General features: G+C 40.9%; 1 protein-coding gene across 1 annotated transcript in view; it reads right to left on the bottom strand.

The window, feature by feature from the left end:
* cpxm2 (carboxypeptidase X (M14 family), member 2) overlaps positions 1–26,421 on the bottom strand; it is a 98,512-nt gene that overhangs the window by 62,363 nt on the left and 9,728 nt on the right. The window contains exon 3 of the mRNA XM_045701180.2: positions 3,276–3,385. Within this exon, the coding sequence (XP_045557136.1) occupies positions 3,276–3,385 (110 nt within the window). The remainder of the gene's footprint in view (positions 1–3,275; positions 3,386–26,421) is intronic.

The raw sequence follows: 26,421 nt of genomic DNA, 5'->3' as shown, positions 1-26,421 counted from the left end.
GGTCAGGACGTGGCAGTCTTGTATGTGTGTGATTGTTCTGTGTTGGTCTTGTGACTCCTGATCAGGAACAGCTGGGGATCGTTGTTCCTGATTGGGAGTCATATATGTAGGAGTATGTTTGTCACTTGGTTTTGTGGGTAGTTGTTTTTGCACTGCGGTGGTGAGCCTGCAAAACTGTTTAGTGTTGTGGGTATCATTTATTGTTTTGGCAAGTGGATGCGTTACTCTTTTTTTGTTAATTAAAATATGAGTATCCACAACTCCGCTGCATTTTGGTCTTCCCTGCAACACAACGAAGGATTTTGTGACAAATGGACCCCTAGTTTAATGGCAGCCATATAATAATGGACCCCCAGTTTAATGGCAGCCATATAATAATGGAACTCCAGTTTAATGGCAGCCATATAATAATGGGACTCCAGTTTAATGGCAGCCATATAATAATGGACCCCCAGTTTAATGGCAGCCATATAATAATGGACACCCAGTTTAATGGCAGCCATATAATAATGGACCCCCGGTTTAATGGCAGCCATATTGGACACTGAAATTGAGTTGGATCGACCGTCACTACTCCGCCCACCCACGTAGAACTGTGTCGAGTGTCGAGTCAAGATTTATTTTATTGACGTTGATATCTTTCAATAACAGGGTTTCCAAAAACGAGTTGTTGACATCTATGAAGAATACACTACACTTCATAAAAAAAAGGTGCCAAAAGGATTATTCGGCTGTCCCCATAGCAGAAACCTTAGGTTCCAAGTAGAACCCTTTTGGGTTCCATGTAGAATCCTCTGTGTTCTACATGGAACCCAAAAGGGTTCTACCTGGAACTGAAAGGGTTCTACATGGAACCCACAAGGATTATTCTAAGGGGTTCTCCTATGGGGACAGCAGAAGAATCCTTTTAGTTTCTAGGTAGCTCCTTTAAAAAATTAAAAAATCTTTATTTAACTAGGCAAATCAGTGAGGAACAAATTCTTATTTACGAAGATGGCCTAGGAACAGTGGGTTAACTGCCTTGTTCAGCGGCAGAATGACAGATTTTTACCTTGTCAGCTCGGTGATTTGATCCACCAACCTTTCGGTTACTGGCCCAACGCTCTAACCACTAGACTACCTGCTGCCCCCTCTAACCACTAAACTACCTGCCTCCTCCCCCCTCTAACCACTAGAATACCTGCCGTCCCACAGCTCTTTTCTTTCTAAGGGTTCATGATCATCGTCTAAAAATCGTACTTGAACTCTTGATGCTATTGGCTTTTTCTGATCCTCAGGTCTTCCAGCTGCTCACTGTATTTGGTACAGTCAACGAACCAAGTCATTCAAAACAGGCAGAGCATTAAAGTAACTAACTCAAGGTAGGTCAACTTGTATCCTATTAAACTAAAGCTGCATTTGGTACCCATGACCTTGAACTGTTCACTTTATGAAATGTCTAGTGTGACTTAACCTGTTAGGGCTAGGGGGCAGCATTTGCACGTCTGGATAAAAAAAATGTACCCGATTTAATCTGGTTACTAATCCTACCCAGTAACTAGAATATGCATATACTTATTATATATGGATAGAAAACACTCTAAAGTTTCTAAAACTGTTTGAATGGTGTCTGTGAGTATAACAGAACTCATTTGGCAGGCAAAACCCTGAGACATTTTCTGACAGGAAGTGGATACCTGATGTGCTGTATTACCTTTAAACCTATCCCATTGAAAAACACAGGGGCTGAGGAATATTTTGGCACTTCCTATTGCTTCCACTAGATGTCACCAGCCTTTACAAAGTGTTTTGAGTCTTCTGGAGGGAGATCTGACCGAACAAGAGCCATGGAACGATGATGTCCCATTAGACACCTGGCGCGCGAGTTCATGTTGGGTACCCTCGTTCCAATACGTTATAAAAGAGTATGCATTCGTCCACCTTGAATATTATTCATGTTCTGGTTAAAAAAGGCCCTAATGATTTATGCTATACAACGTTTGACATGTTTGAACGAACGTAAATATATTTTTTCCCCTCGTTCATGACGAGAAGTCCGGCTGGCTTAGATCATGTGCTAACAAGACGGAGATTTTTGGACATAAATGATGAGCTTTTTTGAACAAAACTACATTCGTTATGGACCTGTGATACCTGGAAGTGACATCTGATGAAGAGAATCAAAGGTAATGGATTATTTACATAGTATTTTCGATTTTAGATCTTCCCAACATGACGTCTAGTCTGTATCGCAACGCGTATTTTTCTGGGCGCAGTGCTCAGATTATTGCAAAGTGTGATTTCCCAGTAAGGTTATTTTTAAATCTGGCAAGTTGATTGCGTTCAAGAGATGTAAATCTATAATTCTTTAAATGACAATATAATATTTTACCAATGTTTTCTAATTTTAATCATTTAATTTGTGACGCTGACTTGACTGCCGGTTATTGGAGGGAAACGATTTCCTCAACATCAATGCCATAGTAAAACGCTGTTTTTGGATATAAATATGAACTTGATAGAACTAAAAATGCATGCATTGTCTAACATAATGTCCTAGGAGTGTCATCTGATGGAGATTGTAAAAGGTTAGTGCATCATTTTAGCTGGTTTTATGGTTTTGGTTACCCTGTCTTCGAATTGACAAAACATTACACACAACTCTTGTAAATGTACTGTCCTAACATACTCTAAATTCATGCTTTCGCCGTAAAACCTTTTTGAAATCGTAAAACGTGGTTAGATTAAGAAGATGTTTATCTTTCAAAGGGTGTAAAATAGTTGTATGTTTGAAAAATTTGAATTTTGACATTTATTTGGATTCAAATTTGCCGCTCTTGAAATGCATCTGCTGTTGATGGAGTGCACCACGGGTGGCACGCTAGCGTCCCACCTAGCCCATAGAGGTTCAGCATTCCAGGTGAAGCTGGTTGAGAGAATGCCAATAGTGTGCAAAGCTGTCATCAAGGCAAAGGGTGACTACTTTGAATAATCTCAAATATAAAATATAGTTTGATTTGTTTAACACTTTTTTGGTTACTACATGATTCCATATGTGTTATTTCATAGTTTTGATGTTTTCACTATTATTCTACAATTTTGAAAATAGTAAAAATAAAGAGAACCCTTGAATGAGTAAGTGTTGTAAAACTGTTGAACGGTAGTCTACATCCATATGTGATCTCTGTGGGAATTGAACCAACCATCATGCTCTTACAAACTGAGCCATACAGTTCAACTAACCTCTATTCTTTACAAACTTCTCCCTCCTTGACACGTCTCTATTCCTGACCTACCTGTATGTTGAGTCGTCCTCTGTGTGCTCCCAGCCCGTAACGTCTCATCGTGGAGGCATGGAGCTGAAAGTCATCAATCTTCAGGGTCTCCAGTCCCATGGGAGGGCATTCTGAAGGAACAAAACCACATGGTTAGTACTGTGAAGGAACAAAACCACATGGTTAGTACTGTGAAGGATCTAAACCATATGGTTAGTACTGTGAAGGAGCAAAACCACATGGTTAGTACTGTGAAGGAACTAAACCATATGGTTAGTACTGTGAAGGAACAAAACCACATGGTTAGTACTGTGAAGGAACAAAACCACATGGTTAGTACTGTGAAGGAGCTAAACCACATGGTTAGAACTGTGAAGGAACAAAACCGCATGGATAGTACTGTGAAGGAACTAAACCACATGGTTAGTACTGTGAAGGAACTAAATCACATGGTTAGTACTGTGAAGGAACTAAACCATATGGTTAGTACTGTGAAGGAACAAAACCACATGGTTAGTACTGTGAAGGAACTAAACCATATGGTTAGTACTGTGAAGGAACAAAACCACATGGTTAGTACTGTGAATGAACTAAACCATATGGTTAGTACTGTGAAGGAACTAAACCACATGTTTAGTACTGTGAAGGAACAAAACCACATGGTTAGTACTGTGAAGGAGCTAAACCACATGGTTAGTACTGTGAAGGAACAAAACCACATGGATAGTACTGTGAAGGAACAAAACCGCATGGATAGTACTGTGAAGGAACTAAATCACATGGTTAGTACTGTGAAGGAAATAAACCACATGGTTAGTACTGTGAATGAACTAAACCATATGGTTAGTACTGTGAATTAACTAAACCATATGGTTAGTACTGTGAAGGAACTAAATCACATGGTTAGTAGTGTGAAGGAACAAAACCACATGGTTAGTACTGTGAAGGAACTAAACCACATGGTTAGTACTGTGAAGGAACATAACCACATGGTTAGTACAGTGAAGGAACTAAATCACATGGTTAGTACTGTGAAGGAACATAACCACATGGTTAGTACTGTGAAGGAACTAAAACACATGGTTAGAACTCTGGTCTACAGTCCAATGGAAGGGCATTCTGATTGGTTAGTACTGTGGAACCATTATCAGGGCTGACCAATAAAAAGAGTTGGAAGATGAGACTGCTAAGATGCTGGAATGAGAGACACACCAATCAACACACACCCACACACACACACCACACACCACACACACCCCACACACACACACACACACACACACGACTGCGTGGCAAAACACGACTCCATCATCAAGTTTGTTGACAACCCGAATGTGGTAAGCCTGATCAGAGACAACAATGAGACAGCCTACAGGGAGGAGGTCAGAGACCTGGCAGTGTGTTGTCTGGACAACAATCTCTCCCTCAACGTCAGCAAGACTAAGGAGCTGATGGTGGACTACAGGAAACAGGGGGGTGCACGGCCCCATCCACATTGACGTGGCTGAAGTGGAGAGGGTCAAGTTCCTTGGCGTGCAAGTTCCTTGGCGTGCACATTAGTGAGGACCTGACGGGGACACATCACAGCGACTGAAGAAATTTGGCACGGCCCCTCAGATCCTCAAGAACGTCTATAGATGCACCATTGAGAGCATCTTGTCTTGCTGCATCACCGCCTGGTACGGCAACTGCACCGGCCTCAACCACAAGAGGGTGGTGTGGACGGCCCAGTACATCACAAGGAGTGAGCTCCCTGCCCCACAGGACATTTACACCAGGCGTCTCAGGAAGGCCCGGACAATCGTCAAGGACTCCAGTCACCCGAGCGACGGACTGTTCACTCCGTTACCATCTGGCAGACGATATCGGAGTGTCGGGCCTCGGACCAATAGGCTCCGAGACAGCTTCTAACAGCAGGCCATTAGACTGCTGAACAGATAACCCCAGCTGTCTACCGGCTCAGACCTGCTGTTCATATGCACCTTAGAGACTATTCCCATTGACTCTCCACACACACACACACACACACACACACACACACACACACACACACACACACACACACACACACACACACACACACACACACACACACACACACACACATACACACACACACACACACACACACTCACACACAGTCTTCGCTGCTGTGTGCCAAGACACTGCTCTACCAAGTTACTGCCCTGCCAAGACACTGCTCTACCAAGTTACTGCCCTGCCAAGACACTGCTCTACCAAGTTACTGCTCTACCAAGACACTGCTCTACCAAGTTACTGCTCTACCAAGACACTGCCCTACCAAGACACTGCTCTACCAAGTTACTGCTCTACCAAGACACTGCTCTACCAAGACACTGCCCTACCAAGACACTGCTCTGCCAAGACACTGCTCTACCAAGTTACTGCTCTACCAAGACACTGCTCTGCCAAGACACTGCTCTACCAAGACACAGCTCTACCAAGACACTGCCCTACCAAGATACTGCTCTGCCAAGACACTGCTCTACCAAGACACTGCCCTACCAAGACACTGCTCTACCAAGACACTGCCCTACCAAGACACTGCTCTGCCAAGACACTGCTCTACCAAGTTATTGCCCTGCCAAGACACTGCCCTACCAAGACACTGCTCTGCCAAGACACTGCTCTACCAAGTTACTGCCCTGCCATGACACTGCTCTGCCAAGACACTGCTCTGCCAAGACACCGCCCTACCAAGACACTGCTCTGCCAAGACACTGCTCTGCCAAGACACTGCTCTACCAAGACACTGCCCTACCAAGACACTGCTCTGCCAAGACACCGCCCTACCAAGACACTGCTCTACCAAGACACTGCTCTGCCAAGACACTGTTCTGCCAAGACACTGCCCTACCAAGACAATGCTCTACCAAGACACTGCTCTGCCAAGACACCGCCCTACCAAGACACTGCTCTACCAAGACACTGCTCTACCAAGACACTGCTCTACCAAGTTACTGCTCTACCAAGACACTGCTCTACCAAGACACTGCTCTACCAAGTTACTGCTCTACCAAGACACTGCTCTACCAAGTTACTGCTCTACCAAGACACTGCTCTACCAAGACACTGCCCTACCAAGACACTGCCCTACCAAGACACTGCTCTGCCAAGACACTGCTCTACCAAGTTACTGCTCTACCAAGACACTGCTCTGCCAAGACACTGCTCTACCAAGACACAGCTCTACCAAGACACTGCCCTACCAAGATACTGCTCTGCCAAGACACTGCTCTACCAAGACACTGCCCTACCAAGACACTGCTCTACCAAGACACTGCCCTACCAAGACACTGCTCTGCCAAGACACTGCTCTACCAAGTTACTGCTCTGCCAAGACACTGCTCTACCAAGTTACTGCCCTGCCAAGACACTGCCCTACCAAGACACTGCTCTGCCAAGACACTGCCCTACCAAGACACTGCTCTGCCAAGACACTGCTCTACCAAGTTACTGCCCTACCATGACACTGCTCTGCCAAGACACTGCTCTGCCAAGACACCGCCCTACCAAGACACTGCTCTGCCAAGACACTGCTCTGCCAAGACACTGCTCTACCAAGACACTGCCCTACCAAGACACTGCTCTGCCAAGACACCGCCCTACCAAGACACTGCTCTACCAAGACACTGCTCTGCCAAGAGACTGTTCTGCCAAGACACTGCCCTACCAAGACAATGCTCTACCAAAACACTGCTCTACCAAGACACTGCCCTACCAAGACACTGCTCTGCCAAGACACTGTTCTGCCAAGACACTGCCCTACCAAGACAATGCTCTACCAAGACACTGCTCTACCAAGACACTGCCCTACCAAGACACTGCTCTACCAAGACACTGCTCTGCCAAGACACTGTTCTGCCAAGACACTGCCCTACCAAGACACTGCTCTACCAAGACACTGCTCTACCAAGACACTGCTCTACCAAGTTACTGCTCTACCAAGACACTGCTCTACCAAGACACTGCTCTACCAAGACACTGCTCTACCTAGACACTGCCCTACCAAGACACTGCCCTAACAAGACACTGCTCTACCAAGACACTGCTCTACCAAGTTACTGCTCTACCAAGACACTGCTCTACCAAGACACTGCTCTACCAAGTTACTGCCCTACCATGACACTGCCCTACCAAGACACTGCCCTACCAAGACACTGCTCTACCAAGACACTGCTCTACCAAGTTCCTGCCCTACCAAGACACTGCTCTACCAAGACACTGCTCTGCCAAGACACTGCTCTACCAAGACACTGCTCTGCCAAGACACTGCTCTGCCAAGACACTGCCCTAACAAGACACTGCTCTGCCAAGACACTGCTCTGCCAAGACACTGCTCTACCTAGACACTGCCCTACCAAGACACTGCTCTACCAAGACACTGCTCTACCAAGACACTTGACATAATACATTCACAATGCATACTATATATCATATTGTCTACATATTCAAAATATTTTATATATTCTATACAGTATATTCTACAGATTCTATACATTCTAGAGATTCTATATATTCTACAGATTCTACAGATTCTATAGATTCCCCATATTCTACAGATTCTATACTTTCTACATATTCTACACATTCTATATATTCTACAGATTCTACATATACTACAGATTCTATATATTCTACAGATTCTATATATTCTAAATATTCTACAGATTCTATATATTCTATACATTCTACAGATTCTACATTTTCAACATATTCTACATATTCTATAGATTCTACACATTTGAAAGATTGTACATATTTTATGGATTCTACATATCCTATAGATTGTACATATTGCACAGATTCTACAGATTCTATATATTCAACATATTCAATAGATTCTACATATTCTGTGGATTGTACATGTTCTATAGATTCTACATATTCTAAAGATTCTACATATTTTATAGATTCTACATATTCTACATATTTTTTAGATTCTACACTTTCTTCAAATTCTATAGATTTGACATATTCTAAATATTCTAAAGATTCTACATATGTTTTATAGATTCTACATATTCTAAAGATTCTACATATTTTATAGATTCTACATATTCTATGGATTCTACATATTCTATATATTGTTAATATTGTACATGTTCTATATATTCTACATATACTATACATTATATACATTCTAAATGTTCTACATATTCTACATATTCTATATATTGTACATATTCTAAATAATCTACAGATTCTACATATTCTACAGATTCTACATTTTCTAAATATTCTATATATTCTACATATTATATATATTCCAGATATTCATTTTTTTTTTAAATATTGTACATATTTTATATATTCCACATATTCTATATATTGTACATATTCTAAATAATCTTCATATTCTACAGATTCTATAGATTCTATATATTCTACAGATTCTATATATTCTATAGATTCAACATATTCCACCACAAGCAACCAGTTATTACTATGCATACTACTATATTTGGGATTTGACGTTTGATTATTATTGATATTTGTACTGCACTGTTGAGGAAAGCTTGCCAGTAAGCATTTCACTGCACTGTTAATACCTGCTGTATCCTGTGTATGTGACTAATAAACTTTGATTTGATTTGGCACACAAACACTGAGCAAAACACATGAGAAACACTGATGTGACAGGGTCGTAAGTTCACCTGTGGTCAATTAAACACCTTCACAAATAACCAGACAAGACATGTTGTCAAGGTCTAGGAAATCAAAACAATAAGGTCTAGCAAGTGTCTTCACTGACATTTTCAATCTCTCCCTGTCCGAGTCTGTAATACCAACATGTTTTAAGGATACCACCATGGTGCCTGTGCCCAAGAACACTAAGGTAACCTGTCTAAATGACTACCGACCTGTTGCACTCCCGTCTGTATCCATGAAGTGCTTTGAAAGGCTGGTCATGGCTCATATCAACACCATCATCCCAGAAACCCTAGACCCACTCCAATTTGCATACCGCCCAAACAGATCCACAGATGATGCAATCTCTATTGCACTCCACACTGCCCTTTCCCACCTGGACAAAAGGAACACCTATGTGAGAATGCTATTCATTGACTACAGCTCAGCATTCAACACCATAGTGCCTTCAAAGCTCATCACTAAGCTAAGGACCCTGGGACTAAACACCTCCCTCTGCAACTGGATCCTGGACTTCCTGACGGGCCGCCCCCAGGTGGTAAGGGCAGGTAACAACACATCTGCCACGCTGATCCTCAACACAAGGGTCCCTCAGGGGGGTGTGCCCAGTCCCCTCCTGTACTCCCTGTTCACTCATGACTGCACGGCCAGGCACAACTCCAACACCATCATTAAATGTGCTGATGACACAACGGCGGTAGGCCTGATCACCGACAACAACGAGACGGCCATAGGGAGGAGGTCAGAGACCTGGCCAGAGACCTGGCCATGTGGTGCCAGGACAACAACCTCTCCCTCAACGTGATCAAGACAAAGGAGATGTTTGTGGCCTACAGGAAAAAGAGGACCGAGCATGCCCCCATTCTCATCAACAGGGCTGCAGTGGAGCAGGTTGAGAGCTTCAAGTTCCTTGGTGTCCACATCACCAACAAACTAACATGGTCCAAGCACACCAAGACAGTCGTGAAGAGAGCACAAACCTATTCTCCCTCGGGAGACTGAAAAGATTTGATATGGGTCCTCAGATCCTCAAAAGGTTCTACAGCTGCACCATAGAGAGCATCCTGACTGGTTGCATCACTCCCTGGTATGGCAACTGCTTGGCCTCTGACCACAAGGCACTACAGAGGGAATTGCAAACGGCCCAGTACATCACTGGGGCCAAGCTTTCTGCCATCCAGGACCTCGATACCAGGCGGTGTCAAAGACTCCAGCCACCCTAGTCATAGACTGTTCTCTCTGCTACCGCACGGCAAGCAGTACTGGAGTGCCAAGTCTAGGTCCAAGAGGCTTCTAAACAGCTTCTACCCCCAAGCCATAAGACTCCTGAACATCTAGTCAAATGGCTACCCAGACTATTTGCACTCCCCCCCCCCCCTTTACACCGCTGCTACTCTCTGTTGTTATCATCTATGCATAGTCACTTTAATTACCTACATGTACATACTACCTCAACTAACCGGTGCCCCCGCACATTGACTCTGTACCGGCACCCACCTGTATATATTGTTATTTTTTACTGCTGCTCCTTAATTACTTGTTACTTTTATCTCTTATTCTTATCCGTATTTTTTCGGGGGGGGGACTGCACTGTTGGTTAGGGGTTCGTAAGTACGCATTTCACTGTTAGGTCTACACCTGTTGTATTCTGCGCATGTGACTAATATATATATATATATTTTGGGGGGGATGAAGGGAAGAACAATGTGATTGGTGACTGTTGAACTGCTACAGCTACATCAGTGTTTACAGAGATATAGATGCTTTGCTCACAAGATTAGGGCCCATCGGTGTTTATAGAGATATAGATGCTTTGCTCACAAGATCAGGGCCCATCGGTGTTTATAGAGATGTCATGACGTTGGCCTCTTTGAGTACAGGGAGGACAGTTGACCCCCTCCCCCTTGCACCATCCCCCAACCTACCTCCCCCCACCCAGTCCCTGTGTGAAGGGGTGGTAAAATTCCAGAGGAGAATCTCTGGCCACATGGCCCATAGAGAGACACAGGAAATTCTTCCAACTCACAGAATTGCGGAACCGAACGACATTTATGTTCTGGAGAAGGTATGGAAGATTGGTGAAGAATCCAGCTACGAACTGGTCCGCTTGGTACAATTTTGTGATACTCAGAAGAGACAATATAGCCATATTACCATAAAACTGTTTATATAATAGCCTCAGCGATGGGACTTGCATCCAAATGGTTGTATAGAATGTATTAATAAGGATAAAGCTATTTTGAGATGCTGTGTACTGATGTTAATGTGATAGAATGTATTTATGTTCAAAGATTAAATCAGTCATCGGCACGCTCCCAGGGACACAGACAGGACCAGGCGTCATGTGACAAGCCTGTTCTATGTTCACTATAAAACCCCACCCTGATTTACTTTCTTCAGAATGAGTGAGTGCAAAGGATTAGCATGTCAATTGTTAATATTAATGAACTCTGTGTGCCTCCTCAGCTGAACTTTTTATGACCCTTTGTCTAACAGACCAGCCATGCCTGTTTAGCCCACTAGGGCACATTACTCTACCAATTCTTTGTGATGATAATTACTGTTTGTATACTTTCTGTGAATTACTTAGTTTAGTAAATAAATCATTTTAAGACAATTGATGTATGGATGATTTTAGTAAAGACTGGGTTCGTGCAGATACAACAATTTACGACGTTTGGAATGAGACTGGACGCGAGGTAAAATACACCATTTAAACCAGAAGATAATCGGCCTATACTATATAGAATATAATATATAATGTTACAATGTAGGAAAGTTATATTAGGAAAATTATAACTTTGTAATCTGAATATTTTCCTTGGTGCCCCGATCTCCTAGTTAATTACAATTAAACGATTAATCAGTTTGATCGCGTGATAATAATTACAGGGAGTTAATTGATAAACATGTCTTCAGTTTAATGGTACCCCAAAGACACGACAGAGATATAGATGCTTTGCTCACAAGATTAGGGCCCATCGGTGTTTATAGAGATATAGATGCTTTGCTCACAAGATCAGAGCCCATCAGTGTTTATAGAGATATAGATGCTTTTCTCACAAGATTAGGGATCATCGGTGTTTATAGAGATATAGATGCTTTGCTCACAAGATTAGGGCTCATCGGTGTTTAAAGAGATATATAGATGCTTTGCTCACAAGATCAGGGCCCATCAGTGTTTATAGAGATATAGATGCTTTGCTCACAAGATTAGGGCCCATCGGGTGTGATCTGTGATTGTCCGACACATCTTCTAAAGATTTCTGGACGAGGTGACGTCGCCCAGTGAGAGACCCAAAGTTCAAATAAGTGATCTCTTGTGAAACCAAGTTCTGCTTCTCAAATGGCCCTCTAAATCCCTATGAAGTGCACTACTTTTGACCAGGGCCCCATAGGGTAAAGTAGTGCACTATAATAGCGAAAGAGGTCCATTTGGGAAGTAGACCACCAGATGGTTTAACAGCTTCTTGGTATTCATACAGCGTCTCAGAGGAGGATCTGAGATCAGTTTAGGTTTTTATATAATAATGGATAACATTATATAGACAAGGGGGGACCTGATCCAAGATCATCACTCCTACTCTGAGATGATTTGTGGATATGGGCCCATGATCGTGATGTTAGGAGGAGAGTAGACCACTCCAAACTAAACCACAGCTCTGGGATATTTCAAAGCAGCTATTTCCACCCGGGCATACGTCTGTTAGTACATGCAGCATGGCCTGCACATGGTTTCCAACACTCTGCTGTCTCACGGCCAAATGCATTATGTTTGCTACGTCAGCGGAGACAAGAGTTGGCTGTCACACATGAACAGGATGACAAGCTGAATTAAAAGCAGATGAGCATTGACTATTGAATTCTTCACTTCTTCTGAAAAATATATGTGAATCTGTATGAAATGGTATGGTATGTTTCTCTGTATGGAATGGTATGTCTATCTGTACGGAATGGTATGGGTATCTGTACGGAATGGAATGGAATGTGTATCTGTATGGAATGGAATGTGTATCTGTATGGAATGGAATGGTATGTGTATCTGTATGGAATGGTATGTCTATCTGTATGGAATGGAATGGTATGTGTATCTGTATGGAATGCAATGGTATGTCTATCTGTATGGAATGGAATGGTATGTCTATCTGTATGGAATGGAATGGTATGTGTATCTGTATGGAATGGAATGGAATGTCTATCTGTATGGAATGGAATGGTATGTCTATCTGTATGGAATGGAATGGTATGTGTATCTGTATGGAATGGAATGGAATGTCTATCTGTATGGAATGGAATGGTATGTGTATCTGTATGGAATGCAATGGAATGGAATGTCTATCTGTATGGAATGGAATGGTATGTGTATCTGTATGGAATGGAATGGAATGGAATGTCTATCTGTATGGAATGTAATGCTATGTGTATCTGTATGGAATGGTATGTCTATCTGTATGGAATGGAATGGTATGTGTATCTGTATGGAATGGAATGGTATGTCTATCTGTATGGAATGGAATGGTATGTGTATCTGTATGGAATGGAATGGTTTGTCTATCTGTATGGAATGGAATGGAATGTGTATCTGTATGGAATGGAATGGTATGTCTATCTGTATGGAATGGAATGGTATGTCTATCTGTATGGAATGGAATGGAATGTGTATCTGTATGGAATGGAATGTATATCTGTATGGAATGGAATGTCTATCTGTATGGAATGGTATGTGTATCTGTATGGAATGGTTTGTGTATCTGTATGGAATGGTATGTTTATCTGTATGGAATGGTTTGTGTATCTGCATGAAATAGAATGTGTATCTGTATGAAATAGAATGTGTATCTGTATGGAATGTTATGTCTATCTGTATGGAATCTCTATGTCTCTCTCTCTCTCTCTCTCTCTCTCTCTCTCTCCTCTCCACCTGTCCCACTCTCTCTCTACCTGTCTCTCTCTCTCTACCTGTCTCTCTCTACCTCTCTCTCTTTCTCTACCTCTCTCTCTCTCTCTCTCTCTCTCTCTCTCTCTCTACCTGTCTCTCTCTCTCTCTCTCTCTCTCTCTCTCTCTCTCTACCTGTCTCTCTCTCTCTCTACCTGTCTCTCTCTCTCTACCTGTCTCTCTCTACCTGTCTCTCTCTCTCTACCTGTCTCTCTACCTGTCTCTCTATCTCTACCTGTCTCTCTCTCTCTACCTGTCTCTCTCTACCTGTCTCTCTCTCTCTGACCCGGGATCATCATCCATCATACTCTAACAGGAACAGAGAGACACATAAATCACACATATCCTGTGAGATCCAAAAACCACATACTGATATGATTAATAAAGCTCAGTCCATTTATCCCAGGCAAGCTTTATCAAATTGATTGAAACATTCTATCCTGTGTACGATAAGAGTCTAATAGCCAACAAGCCTGCAGCTTATCCACCGGTGGGTCTGACCAATTAGTACGGTATTTACAGTACACAGGAAGGCAGCACCTGTGTTGCCCTTCCTATGACCCAGAGCTGACAAACCAACATTTACCGTAGGAAAGGAAACACCAACATAAAGTGTGTTAATAAGGCGTTGGGCCACCAGCAGCCAGAACAGCTTCAATCCACCTTGACATAGATTCTACAGGTGTCTGGAACTCTATTGTGATGTCATTCTTCCATGAGAAATTCCATCATTTAGTGTTCTGTTGATGACGGTGGGACAACGCCGTCTCAGGCGCCGGCTCCAGAATCTCCCATACGGGTTGAGATCTGGTGATTGAGACGGCCATCGCATATGGTTTACATCGTTTTGATGCTCATCAAATCCTTCAGTGACCACCAGTATCCTGTGGATGGGAGAATTTCCATCCTATTGGGGGCATAGCCATGGTAGCCAAAATAATGGCCTGCCCAGCATTTTAATACATGACCCTAAGCATGATGGGATGTTAATCGCTTAATGAACTCAGGAACCACACCTGTGTGGAAGCACCTGCTTTCAATATACTTTTGTATCCCTCATTTACTCAAATGTTTCTATTCTGTTGACAGTTACCTGTACACACACTACCTGTGTCCCAAATGGCACCATTCTCCCTATATAGTGCACTACTTTGTACCAGAGCCAACCAAAGCCCCATTGGCCCTGGTTAAAAATAGTGCACAAGATATACATGTAGTATCTTAATTTGCAGCAACAGGAAATGTAAATTATTATGTGGATTATAAATAATGGATATTGATACTTTTTTGTCGCAAGGTCAAATTCAAGTCTGAAATTTCAAAGCGGAAACTTACAATCTTCAGAAGCCTTTTTTCTTCTGCAACAAGGTGATCAAATTAAGACGGTACATCTGTAGGGAACAAGGTGCCATTTGGGACACGACACAGTACCTAGACCCAGCGGTGTTTGTTCAGCGCGGCATCAGAACTCATTAGGGTCAACCTGAGCTCTCACAGCAGGCTTAACGTCCACTAAAAACAAGCAGAGAGACAGAGAGACGGAGAGAGAGAGAGAGAGAGAGAGAGAGAGAGAGAGAGAGAGAGAGAGAGAGAGAGAGATGTTACATTCCAAACGCCACACTCTTCCCTATATAGTGCACTAGTTTTGACCAAAGACCTATTCCCTATGGGGGGCTTTGGTCAAAAGAAGTGCACTATATAGGGAATAGGGTGCCGTTTGGAACATAACCAGAGCACAAGCTAACAGGAAAAACAAACTGAAAAACAGAGTACATGCCATCCTGTCGAGCATGAATCAAATTGTTGCCTCCCAATTGGCATCCTATTCCTTACATGTTCCCTATGGGCCCTGGTCAAAAGTACCCTACATATTCCCTATGGGCCCTGGTCAAAAGTACCCTACATATTCCCTATGGGCCCTGGTCAAAATTACCCTACATATTCCCTATAGGCCATGGTCAAAAGTACCCTACATATTCCCTATAGGCCCCGGTCAAATTGAGGATTAGACATAATCTATGAAAAAGAGAGGATGTATTTATTTTGTACAGATTTATAAATCCAGTCAGAATTGCAGAATTTAGACTAACTAAAAAAAAAATCCTTTAGTGTAAATAACAACAACACCAAAAATGCACCCAATATAATCCCTCCTTTGAGATGCTTGATATGGTCCCCAGTCTTGTGTCTTGGATACCTTGTAAATATAGGCCCAGAAGTACGCAGCCTATCAAGAGAATGGGGGAAGTGATGGTGAATAAATCGAGCTACCAATATTTTCGGCCCTCCGTGGAATGAGTTTGACACGTGGTGTAGAGAAACATCTAAACCGCTGTGAAATATCCTTTCAATAAACCACAATTATTTATATTTTCAGCTGTTTTGAATCTGGTATACAAAACTGAAATTAAAAGACGCAAAAACAAAACTAAAGAACGGGAAGCGTAGATATAGCGCACGTAGAACAGATCTACCGCTTTTTTAGAATCGCTTTCAATGAGAATGACAGATCTATAACTACATTTCTATGTGAATTTGGTTCGGGTCATCCAAAAAGTAACATATTGCAGCTTTAAATGCAGTTCAAATGTCGTATGACTGAAATACTACGCAGATTGTCAACATATGAAGTGTAAAAAATATGTTTTTGTTTGTATGATTAAATGCTCGAGGAACCGATTAAATAACTGAAAAGACTGTTCTGTCAACATTATTGGAACATCAAAGGAATGTTTTGTGCACCCTGATACAAACATGATCTGAATGTCAGCACAATAGGACAGTTTCAGTGTTTTGGGAACCTATCTATTGTAATATCCCCATAATGTTCCCACAACCTAATGAAACATTCTGGGAACCTTTAACCTGAACAGACAAAATGTGATCTAGGAACGTTCTAGCAACATCAGCTGAATGTTTTTTTGCACCCTAAAAGAAACATTGTAGAATCCATCCGCCCAACTGGACAGTTTTTGTGTTTTGGGAACATATCTTTTGTGATGTCCCCACAATATTCCCACAACCTAATGAACCGTTCTGAGAACATTTAAAGAACAGATTAAATGTGTTCTAGGAATGTTCTTTCAACATCTTCAAGTGTTTTATACAAACATTGTAGAATCACCAGCCCGTCTGGACAGTTTTTTTTGTGGTATGAGAACATTTTTAACATGAGACTTAATGAACATTCTGGGAACTTTCACAGAACCAATTTTGGTTTGCTGGGAAGTCATAAAGTGTCTTCATGCAAATAAGCAAACCGTTTATTATGGTTGTTGATTAGCTAGCTAGAGCACAAGACGCTACATCACTGCAGAAGGCAGGGGCTAAACACAACATTGGATTCAAGTCTGGTCAGGCTCTTTCTTTTTCTCGGTGCCAGTCTGTTTCAGCTCTCTTGGCAACTCCTTATGGAATTGCCATGCAATTACATTTTGGCTTGACAATGAGGATGGAGTAGGTAAAAGCACAAATATATCTAGGACCAGGCTAGGTGAGATCAGATCTGGGACCAGGGCTAGGTGAGATCAGATCTGGGACCAGACTAGGTGAGATCAGATCTGGGACCAGGCTAGGTGAGATCAGATCTGGGACCAGGCTAGGTGAGATCAGATCTGGGACCAGGCTAGGTGAGATCAGATCTGGGACCAGACTAGGTGAGATCAGATCTGGGACCAGGGCTAGGTGAGATCAGATCTGGGACCAGGCTAGCTAGATCAGATCTGGGACCAGGCTAGGTGAGATCAGATCTGGGACCAGGCTAGGTGAGATCAGATCTGGGACCAGACTGGGTGAGATCAGATCTGGGACCAGGCTAGGTGAGATCAGATCTGGGACCAGGCTAGGTGAGATCAGATCTGGGACCAGGCTTGCTCTCTCTGTCACAAGCCCTCAATCTCCATTTGCTGAGACAATATGAATGGTGCCTATACTGTCCTGTTGTTAATGTGCTTTAATTAAGCATTGAAACTAATACATAACATATATTATTCAAAAGTTCAATACATGGAGTGACCTAGCCTCAATCATAACAACCATTACACTGGAAAAAGCAACAACTGAATGATAACATCATATATATATATATATATATATATATTTCTTTTTTATATATATATATATATATATATATATATATTTTTTTTTTTAATTACTTACTATTATTATTATTTTCCTTTTTTCACACCAATGTCCTGATATCCAATTGGTAGTTACAGTCTTGTCTCATCGCTGCAACTCCCCTAAGGACTGGGGAGAGGCGAAGGTCGAGGGCCATGCGTCCTTCGAAACACGACCCAGCCGAGCCGCACTGCTTCTTGACACAATGCTCGATTAACCCGGAAACCAGCCCCATCAATGTGTCAGAGGAAACACCGTCGAGCTGGAGACCGATGTCAGCATGCAGGCGCCAGGCCCGCCATAAGGAGTCGTTAGAGCACGTTGGGTCAAGGAAATCCCGGCCGGCCAATCCCTCCCGTAACCCGTACGACACTGGGCCAATTGTGCGTCGCCTCGTGGGTCTCCCGGTCACGGCCGGCTGTGACACAGCCTGGGATCGAACCTGGGGCTGTAGTGACGCCTCAAGCACTGCGATGCAGTGGGCAACAACGTCTCTGAGACATTTGCGTTTCTGTGGAAACGTTTAGAACAGAGTGGAATAAGTAAGTAAATGAGTTGCTGTAACCTCTGCCAGCTGAGGACAACACTAAGAGCTGTTCCCAGACCTGCCAACAGATACGTAATATATTAGTGTGACTCCAACGCGTGGCATCAGAACGTATCAGGGTCAGCCTGAGCCCTCACAGCCTCTCACAGCAGACTTATCAACCAAGGTTAACAGGTAAAACAAGATCAGATTTATCAACCAAAGTTAAAAGGTAAAACAAGATCAGATTTATCAACCAAGGTTAACAGGTAAAACAAGATCCGACTTATCAACCAAGGTTAACAGGTAAAACAAGATCAGACTTATCAACCAAGGTTAACAGGTAACATGTTTGAACAATGTAAATAGATTATTTTTTTTACTTTTCGCCGTGACTCCCCCCCCCCCCCGCGCTACTTTTTAGTAGCCTACCGAAGCGCTAACAACATGGAACAACTTGGAGTTATTTGGACATCAATTATGAACTTTGTCAAAAGAAACCACATTTGTAGTGGACCTGGGATTTCTAGAAGTGCCAATGGATGAAGATAATCAAAGGTAAGGGAATATTGACAATAGTAATTTTGATATTACATGGTTACATATGGTGCTAACCTGTATAGCCTAGCCTATTGTTCTTAGCACAGCACCCGGTTTATTGCAAATTGTGATTTCCCAGTAAAGTTATTTTGAAATCTGGCATTGCAGTAGCATTTACGAAATGTTAAACTATGAATATTTGAATGACAATAATATAATTTACCAATGTTATCGAATAGTAATTTTGTGATTTGTAACGTTGTTCACCGGAAGCATTTGAGAGAAAAAAAAATCTGATTTTCACCGCTTCGGTAAAATGCTGTTTTTGGATATAAATATCAACTTGATGGAACAGAAAATGCATGTATTGTGTAACATAATGTCTTAGGAGTGTCATCTGAGGAAGATTGTCAAAGGTTGGTGTATAATTCTAGCTGGTTATCCGCTTATGGTGACGCCTGTGTTTGAATTGACAAAACATTACACACAGCTATTTTCAATGTACTCTCCTAACATAACCTAACTTTATGCTTTCGCCGTAAAGCCTCTTTGAAATCGGACAATGTGGTTGGATTTAGGAGATGTTTATCTTTCAAATTGTGAGAAATAGTTGATTGTTTGAGAAATTGAAATTATTAGATTCTTGCAGTTTTTGAATTTCCCGCCGTGGTCTCTTGACAATGAATCCCGATATCGGGATAAGATCCCCAACAGGTTAACAGGTAAAACAAGATCAGATTTATCAACCAAGGTTAACAGGTAAAACAAGATCAGATTTATCAACCAAGGTTAACAGGTAAAACAAGATCAGATTTATCAACCAAGGTTAACAGGTAAAACAAGATCAGATTTATCAACCAAGGTTAACAGGTAAAACAAGATCAGATTTATCAGCCAAGGTTAACAGGTAAAACAAGATCAGATTTATCAACCAAGGTTAACAGGTAAAACAAGATCAGATTTATCAACCAAAGTTAACAGGTAAAACAAGATAAGATTTATCAACCAAGGTTAACAGGTAAAACAAGATCAGATTTATCAACCAAGGTTAACAGGTAAAACAACATCAGATTTATCAACCAAGGTTAACAGGTAAAACAAGATCAGATTTATCAACCAAGGTTAACAGGTAAAACAAGATCAGATTTATCAACCAAGGTTAACAGGTAAAACAAGATCAGACTTATCAACCAAGGTTAACAGGTAAAACAAGATCCGACTTATCAACCAAGGTTAACAGGTAAAACAAGATCAGACTTATCAACCAAGGTTAACAGGTAAAACAAGATCAGATTTATCAACCAAGGTTAACAGGTAAAACAAGATCAGATTTATCAACCAAGGTTAACAGGTAAAACAAGATCAGATTTATCAACCAAGGTTAACAGATAAAACAAGATCAGATTTATCAACCAAGGTTAACAGGTAAAACAAGATCAGATTTATCAACCAAGGTTAACAGGTAAAACAAGATCAGATTTATCAGCCAAGGTTAACAGGTAAAACAAGATCAGATTTATCAACCAAGGTTAACAGGTAAAACAAGATCAGATTTATCAACCAAGGTTAACAGGTAAAACAAGATCAGATTTATCAACCAAGGTTAACAGGTAAAACAAGATCAGATTTATCAACCAAGGTTAACAGGTAAAACAAGATCAGATTTATCAACCAAGGTTAACAGGTAAAACAAGATCAGATTTATCAACCAAGGTTAACAGGTAAAACAAGATCAGATTTATCAACCAAGGTTAACAGGTAAAACAAGATCAGATTTATCAACCAAGGTTAACACGTAAAACAAGATCAGATTTATCAACCAAGGTTAACAGGTAAAACAAGATCAGATTTATCAACCAAGGTTAACAGGTAAAACAAGATCAGATTTATCAACCAAGGTTAACACGTAAAACAAGATCAGATTTATCAACCAAGGTTAACAGGTAAAACAAGATCAGATTTATCAACCAAGGTTAACAGGTAAAACAAGATCAGATTTATCAACCAAGGTTAACACGTAAAACAAGATCAGATTTATCAACCAAGGTTAACAGGTTAAACAAGATCAGATTTATCAACCAAGGTTAACAGGTAAAACAAGATCAGATTTATCAACTAAAGTTAACAGGTAAAACAAGATCAGACTTATCAACCAAGGTTAACAGGTAAATCAAGATCAGATTTATCAACCAAGGTTAACAGGTAAAACAAGATCAGATTTATCAACCAAAGTTAACAGGTAAAACAAGATCAGATTAAACAACCAAGGTTAACAGGTAAAACAAGATCCGACTTATCAACCAAGGTTAACAGGTAAAACAAGATCAGACTTATCAACCAAGGTTAACAGGTAAAACAAGATCAGATTTATCAACCAAGGTTAACAGGTAAAACAAGATCAGATTTATCAACCAAGGTTAACAGGTAAAACAAGATCAGATTTATCAACCAAGGTTAACAGGTAAAACAAGATCAGATTTATCAACCAAAGTTAACAGGTAAAACAAGATCAGATTTATCAACCAAGGTTAACAGGTAAAACAAGATCAGACTTATCAACCAAGTTTAACAGGTAAAACAAGATCAGACTTATCAACCAAGGTTAACAGGTAAAACAAGATCAGATTTATCAACCAAGGTTAACAGGTAAAACAAGATCAGATTTATCAACCCAAGGTTAACAGGTAAAACAAGATCAGATTTATCAACCAAAGTTAACAGGTAAAACAAGATCAGACTTATCAACCAAGGTTAACAGGTAAAACAAGATCAGATTTATGAACCAAGGTTAACAGGTAAAACAAGATCAGATTTATCAACCAAGGTTAACAGGTAAAACAAGATCAGATTTATCAACCAAGGTTAACATGTAAAACAAGATCAGATTAATCAACCAAGGTTAACACGTAAAACAAGATCAGATTTATCAACCAAGGTTAACAGGTAAAACAAGATCAGATTTATCAACCAAGGTTAACAGGTAAAACAAGATCAGATTCATCAACCAAGGTTAACACGTAAAACAAGATCAGATTCATCAACCAAGGTTAACAGGTAAAACAAGATCAGATTTATCAACCAAAGTTAACAGGTAAAACAAGATCAGATTTATCAACCAAGGTTAACAGGTAAAACAAGATCAGACTTATCAACCAAGGTTAACAGGTAAAACAAGATCAGACTTATCAACCAAGGTTAACAGGTAAAACAAGATCAGATTTATCAACCAAGGTTAACAGGTAAAACAAGATCAGATTTATCAACCAAGGTTAACAGGTAAAACAAGATCAGGTTCATCAACCAAGGTTAACAGGTAAAACAAGATCAGATTTATCAACCAAGGTTAACAGGTAAAACAAGATCAGATTTATCAACCAAGGTTAACAGGTAAAACAAGATCAGATTTATCAACCAAGGTTAACAGGTAAAACAAGATCAGATTTATCAACCAAGGTTAACACGTAAAACAAGATCAGATTTATCAACCAAGGTTAACAGGTAAAACAAGATCAGATTTATCAACCAAGGTTAACAGGTAAAACAAGATCAGATTTATCAACCAAGGTTAACACGTAAAACAAGATCAGATTTATCAACCAAGGTTAACAGGTTAAACAAGATCAGATTTATCAACCAAGGTTAACAGGTAAAACAAGATCAGATTTATCAACCAAGGTTAACAGGTAAAACAAGATCAGATTGATCAACCAAGGTTAACAGGTAAAACAAGATCAGATTTATCAACCAAGGTTAACAGGTAAAACAAGATCAGATTTATAAAACAAGCAGAGAGAGAAGTAGCAGTGCACTACGTTTGACCAGAGCCCAATGACAAACACATGCGCACAAGTATGCACACATGAATGCTCACGGGCACACACACACACCACACTCTGCTCTGTTGAATCACTCTACTCCCAGCATGCATTGCCAGACAGACAGCTGCACATCAAAGGCATGTTTATAAGCATCAATAAAGTCTTGGAATTCAATTGTGCTTGACAATTGGTCCCACCAAATTATTTCAGGCTGCTCTTCTTTTGGTTTTACTACAGATATCAACTCTTTGGGAAACATCTTGATTGAAAAAACATCATAGCGCTATCGCTGCTGAACATTCTAAAGAAATTATCAAACAATCCAACAGAAATAAATCCCTGCCGCAGTTGAATAGTGAATGTAATGTATTCCTGTTGTTTCCTTGGTTCTTCCTCCAATATATCTCTATGAGTTATGGACTCAGAACAATACCTGGATAAAACCCTTCAACAGATTTGTTTGATTATCTGTGAATGTCTTGCCATTTGTTTCTCCTTTAGGAAAATAACACTAAAAGTGTGAGTTTTCGAACTTTAGCCATGATTAAAACAGTCAAAAATACAGACCATAAGTCGTCTACAGTCCGGATAAAACTATAACTCAAGCACAAAATGAATATATTTTGATTGAAAAAACAGGTACGCATTCAACAATAACTGCAGTCCTAAATTCATGTCTTGGGATTGGGAGCCGAGAGCAGGACAGAAAGTGTCTGTGTGTTTCTTGGACAACTTTACAGCGTCAGGCTCTCTGCCAGACGTGCCAGTGTTGTGTTCCCATGTTCCAACATGTTAAAACCATCCTGGAATCCAACGGTCACCTCAGTCTCTCTGCCAGACATGCCAGTGTTGTGTTCCTATGTTCCAACATGTTAAAACCATCCTGGGATCCAACAGTCATCTCAGTTTCTCTGTAACTTTTGAGTGAAAAGTCCCTAGTGGACTAACCCGATATGACGGCTTGTTACACAATGAAAAGACCCTAGTGGACTAACCCGATATGACGGCTTGTTACACAATGAAAAGTCCCTAGCGGACTAACCCGATATGACGGCTTGTTACACAATGAAAAGTCCCTAATGGACTAACCCGATATGACGGCTTGTTACACAATGAAAAGTCCCTAGTGGACTAACCCGATATGACGGCTTGTTACAAAATGAAAAGACCCTAGTGGACTAACCCGATATGATGGCTTGTTACACAATGAAAAGTCCCTAGTGGACTAACCCAATATGATGGCTTGTTACACAATGAAAAGTCCCTAGCGGACTAACCCGATATGACGGCTTGTTACACAATGAAAAGCCCCTAGTGGACTAACCCGATATGATGGCTTGTTACACAATGAAAGGGGTGGGGAAAGAAAGAGCGGGAGAGACAGAGAGTGGGCTTTTGGGTCTGTTCCAACAAGTTCCAACAGGTTAAAACCATTCTGGGATCCGATGGTCACCTCACAACCCAAAGTCACTTTTGAATTCTCCCTTTAAAGTTGAAATGCTAACCCTTCTACTTGTCTTGGACTATTTCTCTGTTTCTTCTTCCTGGAGAGTTAGTAAACCTTGACCCTGGTGTTATACAGCAACCATCTTGAATGAAACAAGGTAATAAACACTTAATGTCTTTGAAACAAAAAGACTCAGATTAACCTGTTAGGGCTAGGGGGCAGTATTGACACGGCTGGATAAAAAATGTACCCGATTTAATCTGGTTACTACTCCTGCCCAGTAACTAGAATATGCATATAATTATTGGCTTTGGATAGAAAACACCCTAAAGTTTCTAAAACTGTTTGAATGGTGTCTGTGAGTATAACAGAACTCCTATGGCAGGCCAAAACCTGAGAAGATTTCAAGCAGGAAGTGGCCTGTCTGAGAAGTAGTGTTTCATCTTGGCTCTTTTTATTGAAGACTCAGGATCTGTGCAATAACGTGACACTTCCTACGTCTTCCATAGGGTCTCAGAGCCCGGGAAAAAGTTGAACGATATCGAGGCAGGCTCTGGCTGAAACACTTTATCGCTTTTGGCAAGTGGCCACTCAGAGTACTATGGGCTTAGGCGCATGCCCGCTTCGACCGAATGCTTTCTTTTCCTTTGTCTGTTTATCTAAACGCAGATTCCCGGTCGGAATATTATCGCTTTTTTATGAGAAAAATGGCATAAAAATTGATTTTAAACAGCGGTTGACATGCTTCGAAGTACGGTAATGGAATATTTAGAATTCTTTTGTCACGAATTGCGCCATGCTCGTCACCCTTATTTAGCCTTTAGGATAGTGTCTAGAACGCACGAACAAAACGCCGCTGTTTGGATATAACGATGGATTATTTTGGACCAAACCAACATTTGTTATTGAAGTAGAAGTCCTGGGAGTGCATTCTGACGAAGACAACAAAGGTAATAACATTTTTCTTATAGTAAATCTGACTTTGATGAGTGCTAAACCTGCTGGGTGTCTAAATAGCTAGCCCTGTGATGCCGGGCTATCTACTGAGAATATTGCAAAATGTGCTTTCACCGAAAAGCTATTTTAAAATCGGACATATCGAGTGCATAGAGGAGTTCTGTATCTATAATTCTTAAAATAATTGTTATGCTTTTTGTGAACGTTTATCGTGAGTAATTTAGTAAATTCACCGGCAGTGTTCGGTGGGAATGCTAGTCACATGCTAGTCACATGCTAATGTAAAAAGCTGTTTTTTGATATAAATATGAACTTGATTGAACAAAACATGCATGTATTGTATAACATAATGTCCTAGGGTTGTCATCTGATGAAGATCATCAAAGGTTAGTGCTACATTTAGCTGTGGTTTGGGTTTATGTGACATTATATGCTAGCTTGAAAAACGGGTGTCTGATTATTTCTGGCTGGGTATTCTGCTGACATAATCTAATGTTTTGCTTTCGTTGTAAAGCCTTTTTGAAATCGGGCAGTGTGGTTAGATTAACGAGAGTCTTATCTTTAAAATGGTGTAAAATAGTCATATTTTTGAAAAACTGAAGTAATAGCATATCTAAGGATTTGAATAACGCGCCACAGGATTCAACTGGCTGTTGAGTAGGTGGCCCATAGAGGTTAAGAAATAACATGATGCCATTGATTAAATGGGAAAATTAAACGGTGGGGAGACGGTTCCGTCGGTATGCAGCTGCACCACATATGAATCAACATAATACATGACTGGAGTCATATAAATCAACATAATACATGACTGGAGCCATATGAATCAACATAATACATGACTGGAGTCATATGAATCAACATAATACATGACTGGAGTCATATGAATCAACATAATACATGACTGGAGCCATATGAATCAACATAATACATGACTGGAGTCATATGAATCAACATAATAAATGACTGGAGTCATATGAATCAACATAATACATGACTGGAGTCATATGAATCAACATAATACATAACTGGAGTCATATGAATCAACATAATACACGACTGGAGCCATAGGAATCAACATAATACACGACTGGAGTCATATGAATCAACATAATACATGACTGGAGTCATATGAATCAACATAATACATG

Source organism: Salmo salar, chromosome 18, assembly GCF_965601325.2.
Source record: "Salmo salar chromosome 18, fSalSal1, whole genome shotgun sequence".
NCBI classification, from domain to species: Eukaryota; Metazoa; Chordata; class Actinopteri; order Salmoniformes; family Salmonidae; genus Salmo; species Salmo salar.
This window is presented reverse-complemented; position numbering and strand designations above follow the sequence as displayed.